The following is a 14142-nucleotide window of genomic DNA, read 5'->3' as shown; positions in this document are numbered from 1 at the left end:
GTCGAATAATGTTGTTAATGTCGACGCTCTGTTCACAATGGGTGGAAATAAAAGGAATCCTACTGGTTTTCACTTGTTGCACTTTCCTTTTAAGGATATCATCCCTATTGAGTTGACCGACCAGTTTCTTTTTCTCATGCAGCAATTTGGTTGGGTAACCTCGTTGCTCAAATTTATGCAATACTACATCAAGCGTGCTACTCGATGTGGTGGGGTCAGAAACTATACGTTTGACTCTCAGAAACTGAGAGTATGGGAGAGATTTTACCATTGATCTAGGATGATTACTGTTGTAAGTCAGTAGTGTGTTCCTGTCGGTAGGTTTCGTGAACAGCTCTGTCTCTATTTTACCCGCCGACAGGATCACGCGAGTATCGAGGAACTGCATCTCAACAGGAGAATGAACCAAGGTGAACTGCAGTGCCTCATCAACTCCATTAAGGTAACCATGGAAATCAAAAAGTTTCTGCAGATCGCCCGTCCAGATGAGGAAGATGTCGTCTATGTACCGCCACCACGCCCTGATATGTTGGAAGTGGTGGTTTCCATAGACGACATCTTCCTCAAACTGACGCATAAAAATATTTGCGTAAGTTGGGGCCACATTGGACCCCATCGCTACGCCCTGTTCTTGTACATAATGAGTCCTGAAATAAGAAGTAATTCTGTCTGAGTACAATTTCAAGTAGAGATAATATAAACTGTTGAGCGCCATCTGTAAATGTGGATTTATCCAACATAGAAGAAACCGCTGTCAAACCCTTATGATGATCTATTGATGTATAGAGTGAGGTCACATCAAATGATGCTAATGTCACATCAGATACATCAACCAGATCAATCTCCTGCAGTTCCCCCTTTTTTTCTTTTTATATACAGCCTTTGTTTGGCATTTGCACGTCTTTTCCATACGGACTTATTATTTCAAGTATGTCTACTAGTGATCATATTATACCCGGAGGCCTCACATATTCACAGGAAGCAGTCGACAGGATTTTATGCTCGATTGAGGGAGATGCCACGTTCCTTACCACTCCTACAGCTAAGGAGCTAAAGAGGAAATATGAATTCCTATCAAAGAGGTCCATCTCTTTGCGTCTCCACATGACCACCCTTGGCGAATATTTTAAAGCACAGCGTATACCGAGAGGGATGAGATCCACTTTATGCCCTAATCTGTTTTCTGGTTGTCCATTATTTTGTAAAAAATTTGAAAACCTTTCAAACAGGTATGCATTGGACTTTATACTGCTCAACATTGAATTTCTACAGGGCGAACTGTCTAATGTCACACATGAATTGGCAAGTGTGGAACAATTATTAATTAATCTGTCTTCAGTTGATGAATTTGGGGCATATAATGATACTTTGTCTATTCAGCTTCAGTCCTTCCGTACTGAGATTGAGGAAGGTAAACGCCTTAAATGGAACCGGGACTGTGACGACTATAAAAAGGGAAACATCTATTCCTGGCAATCCAGTGACAAAAATGTCCATACAAACAAGGATGCATGGAAAAAGAAATATAAAACCACACATGATGCATCTTCCGTTGACCAGGCTTTTTTAGGGGTAAGAGAGATGGAACAATCCGGAGACAACGTATCCGGCGTGGAGGCCGCAGACACAGGAGATACCAGAAAACAACGCAACAACAAATCCCGACCACCGGGCCGAAACATGCCGTCCAGGAAGAAGTAACGGTTGTTAATCTTTCTTCTAAAAACCTGACTGATGCTCAAGTGGGTGTGCTGAGTAAGGGGCTTTCATTTTGCCCTCGAGCCAATGCAGATTGGTTCGAACTTGATTTTGATTTGTGTACTTTTTTTCGTGCAATCAAGTTGAAAATTTGGTTTCATGGTAGGGAGCGGATCGAGCATGCCAAGATGAGTGAACTCTCTCTTGGCATGCTCGATCTCTCACCCATAAGTAGTTTTAACCCAGTCATCAATGAGCCTGCAGTTGAGGCATATATGGCTGCTGTTAAATCTGATATTCAGAATTTGAAAGCTGTATACTCTTCTCAACCCTTTAGTCATCCCAATGTGACAACAGAAGAGATGGTAGCTCTTAAAGAACTCAAGCTCGACCATGAACTTACCATTAAGGCCGCGGATAAAGGCGGTGCGGTGGTCGTGCTTGACACCCATAAGTATATCGCCGAAATTAAGCGGCAATTGGGTGATCGAACCATCTATAGACACATTGACTCTGACCCAAGATTTAAAATTGCAGGGTTGATTGACAGTGTATTGACGGAAGCCCTTCATGCGGGGGTCATTGACGAGGGGCTTGTGGAGTATCTTACGGTGGCACATCCTGTCACTCCGGTGCTCTATGTGCTGCCTAAGATCCACAAGTCCCTCGTTGATCCACCTGGCCGCCCCATTGTTTCGGGCTCCGATTCAATATTTAGTCACATATCCATTTTCCTTGATAAAATTCTGTGCAGCTTTGCATGTGGAGGCAGTTCATACATTCGCGATACTAGCGATTTTTTGCTTAAACTGCAGGAGATTGATCTGGTTGATGTATCTGATGTGACATTAGCATCATTTGATGTGACCTCACTCTATACATCAATAGATCATCATAAGGGTTTGACAGCGGTTTCTTCTATGTTGGATAAATCCACATTTACAGATGGCGCTCAACAGTTTATATTATCTCTACTTGAAATTGTACTCAGACAGAATTACTTCTTATTTCAGGACTCATATTATGTACAAGAACATGGCGTAGCGATGGGGTCCAATGTGGCCCCAACTTACGCAAATATTTTTATGCGTCAGTTTGAGGAAGATGTCGTCTATGGAAACCACCACTTCCAACATATCAGGGCGTGGTGGCGGTACATAGACGACATCTTCCTCATCTGGACGGGCGATCTGCAGAAACTTTTTGATTTCCATGGTTACCTTAATGGAGTTGATGAGGCACTGCAGTTCACCTTGGTTCATTCTCCTGTTGAGATGCAGTTCCTCGATACTCGCGTGATCCTGTCGGCGGGTAAAATAGAGACAGAGCTGTTCACGAAACCTACCGACAGGAACACACTACTGACTTACAACAGTAATCATCCTAGATCAATGGTAAAATCTCTCCCATACTCTCAGTTTCTGAGAGTCAAACGTATAGTTTCTGACCCCACCACATCGAGTAGCACGCTTGATGTAGTATTGCATAAATTTGAGCAACGAGGTTACCCAACCAAATTGCTGCATGAGAAAAAGAAACTGGTCGGTCAACTCAATAGGGATGATATCCTTAAAAGGAAAGTGCAACAAGTGAAAACCAGTAGGATTCCTTTTATTTCCACCCATTGTGAACAGAGCGTCGACATTAACAACATTATTCGACGTCACTGGGGCATACTGGGTGGCTGTCTCAACACCGTTAAGGAATTCCATTCTCCCCCTATTATGTCCTACCGTAGATCTAAGAGTCTTAAGGACCAATTGGTTAGGGCAGACGTAGGAACCTCAAAAGTGACAAGACAACGTACACTGACTGGTGCCAGTGTTGGCTGCTTCCCATGTTTGTCCTGCGTAAATTGCAAATATATCATCAAGGGTAGGTCCTTTGTACACCCGCAAACTGGAGTCTCATATCAGATAAGACATTATCTGACCTGTGACTCCAATCACGTTATTTACGTGATTGTTTGTCCGTGTAATTTGCTATACGTTGGAGAAACATCAACTGATTTCAAGACACGATTCAATAATCATCGACTTAGTGTCAGGAAGAAACGACTGGACTTACCAGTCTCTAAACACTTTGCCAATTACAAACATACTGAGAAAGATCTGAAGTGTTATATTATTGACCATATACCAATGCCAAGGAGAGGTGGTAACAGAATCGGACTCCTAAAAAAGAGAGAGCTCAAATGGATTTATACGCTCAATTCCCTGCAGCCATGTGGTCTCAATGTGGACTACAGGGTTGGAGTGGGTTAGCTGTGTGGTTTGCCCTCTCTCTTTGCATTCTAAATGTCGACTGTCTTGCTGTAAAGTATGTGATTTGTGTATACAAAACATATATTCTAGGTTTATTCCGCAAGTTTTCTCTGGTCAAAAACAAGTTTTTTGATTTTTAACTTTTATGTATTCCTATTTTTTTCTTTCAGATAATTTTTCACTGGATTCGGGATATGGGGAAGTGGCGTTATGTCCATTGGGGCTGTGCAATCACGATATCTGGACACGTCTGCTCATGCACTATACGGTCGTTTAGACTTGTGTATTTCCTCAAATAACTATTTCTGTATTTTTTTTATTTAGATTCCGTTACTAGTATGGCGGGGTGTGATGAGGAAAACCCTCAGAGTGAGGTGGCGATGGATGGATTTTTGACCGGTGTAGCGGTGCGACTCTGCATTTACATGCAGATGCGCTACCGCTCTATGGTCATAGTAGGGTGCTCCACTTCAATTTGTAGGTGTGGCCCTCTCCCTAGTCCACTTAGCCACTGCGACACTCGGACATTGTTATATGTCTTTTTCTCACCCTGAGCCTGCGGTATATCGGGATTACTAGTTGTTCTCAATAGCAGCGTAATTTAGTGGGCGTTCTGCCCTTATCCAAAATGGCGGCGTTAGCGTTATAGCCCAAGAGCGCACGCGTCATGTGACGAGGCTAATGCCAGACGGAAGCACAGTTTATGCGTCATAGGGGCATGCGCATTGGCGATTCAGGTACGCCGGATCGCACATGTCTACATGGACTACAGCCGCTCTCCCTCCTGCATCCATCATATGTATCACCTGTAACAGTAAGCACTTTGCACTTTATGTAATTATCTGCAGCTGGCACTCGTTATGTGATTTATGGAATACAAATGTATTGTACTATTTATATTCACTATATTATTTCACAATTGTATGTATCACGATTTAATGTCTCTGTATGTTTGATTCCATTGCTTTATATATTTATAATGTATCATGTATTGTGATTTTTTATTAATTATGTCCACTTAATATGTAATTGTCTTGGATTGGTTGTAACACTATATATACTCAGAGTTTTGATGTGTACACACTGCTTGAGGAAGGCTCCTGTGTAAGAGCCGAAACGTCGCTACAGCCTTTGGGTAAATAAAGTTTATTTTATTTTAATCCAGTGGAGTGCTGCCCTTTTTCCCTTTTTTATATATATATATATATACAATATATATAGCTTTTTTTCTCAGAGAAAAGGTGGTGGCCACGCCCCTACCCACCCCTAGGACCGCCCCCTAAAACCGCCCCTTTAGAGAACAAGGATGCAAGTAAAATTTGGGGGGGCTATAAAAGTCCAGCCCAGCAAAGAAACCCCCCAGATGGGGATGCCACTGTTAATGGGGGATCTGGGGATGGCACTGTTAATGGGGGATCTGGGGATGACACTGTTATGGGGTGGAGGATCTGTGGATGGCACTGTTATGGGGGATCTGTGGATGGCATCCACAGACCCTCCCCATCCTATAACAGTGCCATCCACAGACCCTCCCCATCCTATAACAGTGCCATCCACAGACCCCCCCCCCATCCTATAACAGTGCCATCCACAGACCCCCCCCCCATCCTATAACAGTGCCATCCACAGACCCCCCCATCCTATAACAGTGCCATCCACAGACCCCCCCATCCTATAACAGTGCCATCCACAGACCCCCCCATCCTATAACAGTGCCATCCACAGACCCCCCCCTATCCTATAACAGTGCCATCCACAGACCCCCCCCCCACCCCATAACAGTGCCATCCACAGACCCCCCCTTAACAGTGCCATCCACAGACCCCCCCCCACCCCATAACACTGCCATCCACAGACCCCCCCACCCCATAACACTGCCATCCACAGACCCCCCCACCCCATAACAGTGCCATCCACAGACCCCCCCACCCCATAACAGTGCCATCCACAGACCCCCCACCCCATAACAGTGCCATCCACAGACCCCCCACCACCCCATAACAGTGCCATCCACAGACCCCCCACCACCCCATAACAGTGCCATCCACAGACCCCCCCCCCCCCCCCCCCACCCCTTAACAGTGTCATCCACAGACCCCCCCCATTGCCGCTCCAGTACAGATGAATGAAGCAGGCGGCTCAGGCACGTGACGTCAGTCAGTCACTCTGCCGCTCGTCTGCCCGGCTGGCCTGCATTACGATATAACAGTAGCCCTGTGAGTAGGATATATTGAATGTTATACTACAGAGGGGGCAGCATGAATCATTATTAATTGAATTACACATTTTATAACTGTACTGGAGCGGCGGGGCCGGAGCACCGTGAACGTACCGGCCCCCAGCTCCTCCATCCAGTCCCTCCCCGCTGATACATCGCAGCCTGCGATGCTGGAGCATGGCAGGCTGCGATGTCAAAAGGTGGCGGAACGCCGTTCCGGTGCGTTTCGCCAGAAAAAAAGCCCTGTGTGTGTGTGTGTGTGTGTGTATATTATATATATATATATATATATAGATATAGATATAGATATAGAGAGAGATAGAGATATATATATAGATATATAGCATCAAAAGGATGAGGCAGCACTCCAAGCATAAAGTGAAAAAATGGTGGATCTTTTATTCCCCTCTGCGACGTTTCAATCGCTCAATGCGGTCTTTCTCAAGCCTGCTTGAGAGAGACCGCATTGAGCGGTTGAAACGTTGCAGAGGGGAATAAAAGATCCACCATTTTTTCACTTTATGCTTGGAGTGCTGCCTCATCCTTTTAATGCTATATATATATATATATATATATATATATATATATATATATATATATATATATATATATATATACACACACACACAGCTTTTTTTCTGGCGGAACGCACCGGAACGGCGTTCCGCCACCTTTTGACATCGGGCAGGCAGAGGCACACGGAGGGCGGGGTTATGAGCCGTTGAGGAGGTGCTGCCTGGGGCTCGGAGAATTGAGCCGCCCTGGGCACTTGAGAGGGCTCATTTACATAATCTTAAAAGTTCATTTTCGGCTAAAAGAAAACTCAGTTACATACAACAAAGGTACAGTTTTTAAGTTCTGGGTGGCACATATAACGCTATTTGATCAGTCTAATATGCCCAAATGTGGTGACAGACTCCCTTTAACATATCCGCTTCGAGGAAGATCTTGCTGCAGGAGGTTTCCTGCAGTTTTATAGGTATGTGTTTTATGATGTGTGCATGTATTAATGTGAGGCACATGCTCTTATTACTTTAGTACCTCCATTAAGAGCAAGTTTATTTTATTTTTTTATTTTTTTTGCATGTTATTGATTATCGGAATACTTTTTCTTGGTATTGAAACCGAATCAAAATTTTGGTATCGTGACAAAAGTCAGACAGTGGGGAAAGACAAGCCACAAGTAGGGAGGGACAACAGAAATGTAGCACAAAATTCCACCCCAGCAAACCCAAATGCCACAATACTGCCCTACTTCTGAGGACAGTGATATAGTTGAGTTCAGAAAGGCACCTGCGGCCTGGCCAGCTACATAAAGTACTTGATGCTCCTAGCATCGTTATGTGCATGGCCAGCAGCTGTGAGGAGAGCTCAGGTGGCCCCCTGGGAAATGGCCAGTCCTCCCCTGGATGAGCTAGAGTAAGGCTGGGTTCACACGAGCGTGTCCGGATTAGTTCCGGATGCGTCCCGGTGTGTTGCGGCGAACCCGCGCGAGTAGGAATGCAATTGCAGTCAGTTTTGACTGCGATTGCGTTCCGATGTTCAGTTTTTATCGCGCGGGTGCAATGTGTTTTGCACGCGCGTGATAAAAAACCGACTGTGGTACCCAGACCCGAACTTCTTCACAGAAGTTCGGGCTTGGGATCAGTGTTCTGTAGATGTTATTATTTTCCCTTATAACATGGTTATAAGGGAAAATAATAGCATTCTGAATACAGAATGCTTAGTAGGTGATCAATTGAGGGTTGATGGACCATGTGATTGGAGCATGTGATCTGACGTCACCAAAGGTCCTTTAGCCCATAGTTCATCTTTTGAGAAGTAAAGAAGAGACCGGGACCTACGCGAACAAGAAGAGAAGGTGAGTTAATTTTTTTATTTTTTTTTAACCCTCAATTGATCACCTACTAAGCATTCTGCATTCAGAATGCTATTATTTTCCCTTATAACCATGTTATAAGGGAAAATAATATAGTGAATAGACTGTCACCTAGCAACCATGCGTGAAAATCGCACCGCATCCGCACTTGCTTGCGGATGCTTGCGATTTTCACGCAACCCCATTCAAGTCTATGGGGCCTGCGTTGCGTGAAAAACGCAGAATATAGAGCATGCTGCGATTTTCACGCAACGCACAAGTGATGCGTGAAAATCACCGCTCATCTGAACAGCCCCATAGAAATGAATGGGTCAGGATTCAGTGCGAGTGCAATACGTTCACCTACCGCATTGCACCCGCGCGGAATACTTGCCCGTGTGAACGCAGCCTAAGGATCAGGGCTGTCAGTCGTAAGTGTAGGTCTGGTAGAGGTCAGCAGTGATGGCCAGTTCGCAGTGTTCGCCGGGAATAAAGATGGCAGATCGCATGTGTTCGTCGGCGAACACTGCGAACTGGCCATCACTGGAGGTCAGTGCAGGCAGCACACATATGAACAAGGCCAGGAAAACAAGTAGTGTCATAACTGTAAGGAGCAGGAAATGACAAATGGACCTTTCTTCTCAGGCTAGTAGTGGACAGAGGTAGACCCTAATGAAGCCTGGTGTGAAAGTTGGTTGGCAGAGTCAGCATAGCTTAGCTCATACTGGCCTTTTAAGAGCGCAGGAGACAGGACATGTCTGTCACCTGCAGACGGGGCAGCCTCCAAGTTGCTGGACTGTCACACTAGACTTTATATACAGTCATATAACCTAGTCTTTTCTACCATTCTTATGCTCACTCTTATTGCATTTTTCACGTTGAATTGTTTCTCTTCTTTAGGCCTCATGTACCCCAGGATCTACAAAGTATATGGTTTGAGCGCCGTATGCTTCCTTTATTAGTTCAGGATGAATGTGGCTTTGGTGGCCGCAGTGGTGACCTACAAATAATTGGCTGAGTGGCCATTTCCTATGGGAAACTGAATAGCATGGTATAATAATAGGTTAGATATTTTAGACGTTATGATATATGGTTTTCCAGACAGCTCTAGATTATACAAGCCCTGTATGAGGAATACTAGTCATAAAGAATATTATAGCATTCAATGGTAATTACTAGGAGCACTGAACATGGAGCTCAGAGGTGCTTCCCATCAGCTATCTACAGTTTTAGACCTGATTGTAGTTGTGTATTTTTACTATAGATGCGTAATCTTAGGGACAAGGATAATACCTTGACAACAGAAATATTCTTGTTTGCTGCGTCCATCTCCCTACAGGCCTGCTAAAACACTGTTTTGGAAATCTACATCATACTAGAGAGATTTTTTTTCAAGCCATTCATAGTTTCTCATTTATTATTGATACCAGCAAGCAAATGTACATCTAATAGCACATATGGTGTGATGATGCCTAAGGCTAGGAGTACAGTATGTGACCAGACTGCTCCACTCAAAAGAACATTCAAAATGTTTCCTAAGAAAACCAGGAGGGCCCATAGATTCTATCCATATTGTACTTCTGGTTGGATTTTTGATTTGGTAGAGCATTACGGTATATGTATCATGTAAGTTCCAGATGAAACACCACTATGTCTTGCTCTTCCTAATATAAAATATATCGTAATTCCCATTGTAATGGAACAGACAGAGTGAATAACCTAAGCCTACCACAGATGACCATCGCTGGGGCCAAATGGACCTTAGTTGCCCAGTCATGTTTTTTGGTCTCTGCTTTCTTGTGTTGGTGGTGATTTTATATTCTAGAGATTTTTATATTTTTCTTGCACAAGACCTTGAATCTGCAGTATATTTTGAGCCTCACTAATTTAATTGCAGAAAAATTGGATGCTTTTTAATAAACACAAGCAGTTTGCGGTCATCCTTTTATGTGATTCATCCATTGGGGGGGGGGGTGCAAGGGGGTCAATTTTCCAAGACCCCACTCACATTTCTACAAAAATGCTAGAACAATAGAGATTTAACAATTGGATTTCCTTTACTGAAACACAATGGCAGTCATTTACTATTCTTGGTGTGCTATTTATGCCATGGTTGGAGTCACAATCTTGGTGCACATAGCTCTTGGACACTTGCATTATTTTTATGCACCAAAAAGCAGGGCTTTTTCCAATTACCTGAACATTTCTCAGCTTTAAAGAGGACCTTTCATGGGTCCAGACATAATGAAATAACTAGCAGGATATGTAGGACATAGTCCATGGATGTAATATTGCTTACTAGTTTGTCTGGGCGCCGCTCCGTTCGCCTGCTGTGCCCTCCTGCAGTTTTTCCGGCTGGTATGCTAATGATTACCATCAGTACAGGGAGGAGGAGACTGCCCTGTTTCTCAATGGGCGTCTCCTTCTCCCTGGCTGTAGCGCAGTCCAATCGCCTGGGAGGAAAAAAAAATCACCTTCTTCCTGGCTGTGATGCCATGGTCTATGCCCTACATACATCTATGGACTATGCCCTACATATCCTGCTAGTTATTTCATGATGTATGGACCCATGAAAGGTCCTCTTTAAGCTAGAATGTAGGCATGGGCAGCTTCTGTCTACCTTCTACATATGTTTATGAAGCTGAAATCCATTATTCTGGCACATAGAAGTGGCACAGATTAGACCAATTTAGAGTTGTTGTAAAGTTTTTGGTGGACAGAATTTTTGGCATAGAGACAGTTTTAGTGGACAGAGACAGGGCATGTGGACAACATTATTGTCCTAAGCTAAGACAATAAATATGTGGTATAAACTGGACTAGACAGTCTATAGATGTACCAGATTTATCATCCAGCATCAGCCACTGTGATAAATTTGGTGCATATTCAGATTGTCTGTTTACTCTGTCTACAACTTAGATAGGATTAGTAAATGACCCCAAACTATAAGAGGATTCAGCATTTGAGGCGTCATACACCCATCACCCTCAGTAACTTGTTGGCCTTTCTGTTTATCTTTTTAAGTTTGTATTTTATTGTAATTAGTTTTCCAAGTAATGCTTGTCTGTACATTTTTGTTGGCAGGGCTGACAATTTTAAGATCTGTAATGTCAGGTAAAACACAATAGTAAATGTCATTGGTAGAGGAGCCTGAACTGTAAAACCTGTCAGTTTTGGGGAATATTAAGACCGATCTGTCAGCTTAGTGTTCTGTCCTATGTAAGGGCCTGCATAATGTGGCTACACGACGTCTATACTACTAGTAGCCGAAATGGCAAATCACCATCCAGACAAGTGGCAGGGGAAACACACCATTGAGCTCATAAACTATGGGTGGAATTTATCATAGACTAGCATTTCATGCTGTCTATGATATCCCCTGCGCTGCTAGAGAATGCGCCCAATTTGTGCATGCCGCACCATAAATTGGGCACATCCGGTGGCAATCCATACGCTTAAAGGGATATCTACGCCAGCTCCAAGTAAGCTGCAGTAAGATAAATATGCTGAAATTGGCTAGGGTGGGGTGGCATAGAAATGGCTCTAAGTTTAGGTGCAATGGCGTGTAAGGAGCCTTTCACATGGAGTTTTTTTCCACTGAATTTTAGAGTGGACACTCTTGCCGAAATCTCACCCCCAACCATGTGCCGGCAAAATTTGAGCATGAGTCCACCCCAATAATCCACAGCAAAAGACCCTGTGTAAATGGCCCCTACAAAGTTGCAAACACAAAGTCAGAGAACTGTTGTGGGGGAATGATAAATTCCCCCCACATGTCCATTGTATTCTGCATGTCTGGTAGCCACATTCACAGCATTTTAGTCCTGTCGACAGGACTTTCTTTTCAGTCCTGGATAACAGAAACCAGACGAATCTGTTCTGCTTGCCCATAGACCTCTATTATGGCAGATCAAAATGGAATGCCTCTAAAGGTTTCCGTTTTAAATTCTGTCTTACAAATTCCGTTATTTTCCGTTGTAACCATGTTATAATGGAATTCGTTAGGGTCCATTTCACACGTCCATAGTGCATTGCGGATCCGCTATACACCCGGCCGGCACCCCCATAGAACTGCCAATTCTTGTCTGCAATTGCGGACAAATATAGGACATGTTCTATTTTTTTCCGGAGCCGCGGACCGGAAGATCGGCGACGCGCTCCGGAAATGCGGATGCGGACAGCACATTGTGTGCTGTCCGCATACATTCCTGCCCCATAGAGAATGAAGGGGTCTGCACCCGTTCTGCAATTTGCGGAACGGATGCAGACCCATTCTGCGGACGTGTGAATGGACCCTAACACTGATGTGAACCTGCCCTTATTTGTGCCATTTTGACTGCTAGTAGTACGGAACTGTAGCTGTAATATGCTGCCCCTGCAATCATAATAACCTGACAGAAAGGGGTTGTCTCCCAAATGAGAGAGACAACCCCTTTATAATCAGAACATTTTATGGACAATACACTTTATATTTGTGTCTTCAGGTTTTAGTGATTTTATAATTTCAGCTAAGTAGCCACTTTCATGCTTGGTATAATAGCACAGTCTCTGACAGCTCCCTACATAAGGTATATGGTGTCCCCTGTGACTGCATTCTGGCTTCTTGTCCCCTATATAGTTCACATTATTGACAATTAAATAAATTTAACATGAAACAAACTAATTGACACTGTTTTATGTTTCATACACAGGACCAGAAAATTTCAGCTCTAAGAGCTTTGCAGTACGAGCTCAGAAGAAAATTCTGAGCAAAATGGCTACAAAGACAATGGCAAATATGCTTATCGATGATGTAAGCAGCGAAATCTTTGATGAGCTCTTTAAAGCCACTAAGGAACACGTGAGGAATAAGAAAGAGGCTCACAAAATCCTAAAGGACCTTATCAAGGTTGCTGTCAAAGTTGGCATTCTGTATAGGAATAACCAGTTCAGTCCTGAAGAACTGGAAATTGTAGAGAAATTCAAGAAGAAGCTCAACCAGACGGCCATGACAGCAGTCAGTTTCTATGAAGTGGAATACACGTTTGAAAAAAGTGTTCTCTCAGGACTACTGCAAGAATGCAACGGCCTACTTCACGACTTGGTACAGCGCCACTTGACGCCAAAATCCCATGCTCGAATCAACAGGGTCTTCAATCACTTTGCAGATGTTGAATTCCTTACCGCCCTTTATAGCATTGATGGAAACTGCAGGCCGTACCTCAAAAGGATTTGTGAAGGCATCAATAAACTGCTTGATGAAAGAATTATTTAAAACGGTCTTCTCTTTTTATTTCTTTTTTTTTCTCTGGTTCTGATAATATACTAAGGAATGGCTGTTTCTGAGATGTGGATTGCCAGTGGCCAGATTAGAGCACAGATGGCTGTATTGGGAATGTTTATTTTGGTCTTGGGGCATGTTGTGTACTGCACTCACTGAAGGAGGCCTTCACCCACAACCATTAAACTCTGTATCCTTATATGAACTCTAATAGAAGAGGAGATAGAACTTGAACTTCCTTTTTCTTCATTGATATTTGTCAGGTGTTAACTGGGCCTTTTTATTCTCAGAGATCTACTTGGGTTTCATACTGTGGCCTCATTCGTTGCTCATATGCTCTTGTTTGACCATCGTTCAATAGAGACAATATATTAGGCTGTCTGCCACTAGTTTATATGTAACTATTAAGAGGACTTCTTATGAAAACAGTCTAAATGGCCTTAATCTAAAAGGAAAAATGCAGTGTTCCCCATATATATATATATATATATATATATATATATATAATCAGAAGTACCATACACTTTTCTGTGGTGGCCACTTAAGCTAATTTCATACAGTGAGGAACAGAAGTATTTGAACACCCTGTGATTTTGCAAGTTCTCCCACTTAGAAATCATGGAGGGGTCTGAAATTCACATGGTAGGTGCATTCCCACTCTGATTGACAGAATAAAAAAAATAATAATCAGGAAATCACATTGTATGATTTTTAAAGGATGTATTTGTCTTGCACTGCTGAACATAAGTATTTGAACACCTGAGAAAATCAGTGTTGGTACAGAAGCCTTTGTTTGCAATTACAGAGGTCAAACGTTTCCTGTAGTTCTTGACCAGGTTTGCAC

The 14142-nt window shown here is 43.3% G+C and overlaps 1 protein-coding gene across 1 annotated transcript in view; it reads left to right on the top strand.

Annotated features, from left to right (window-relative positions):
- The window catches only part of TNFAIP8L3 (TNF alpha induced protein 8 like 3), a 170850-nt gene extending 157019 nt beyond the window's left edge, over positions 1 to 13831 (top strand). The window contains exon 2 of the mRNA XM_040413975.1: positions 12730 to 13831. Coding sequence (XP_040269909.1) covers positions 12730 to 13292 — 563 coding nt within the window. The 3' untranslated portion in view covers positions 13293 to 13831. The remainder of the gene's footprint in view (positions 1 to 12729) is intronic.
- The last annotated feature ends 311 nt before the right edge of the window (positions 13832 to 14142 follow it).

This window comes from Bufo bufo, chromosome 1 (assembly GCF_905171765.1).
Source record: "Bufo bufo chromosome 1, aBufBuf1.1, whole genome shotgun sequence".
Taxonomy (NCBI): domain Eukaryota; kingdom Metazoa; phylum Chordata; class Amphibia; order Anura; family Bufonidae; genus Bufo; species Bufo bufo.
The sequence above is the reverse complement of the archived record's forward strand: the minus strand, read 5'-3'. Positions and strand labels throughout refer to the sequence as shown.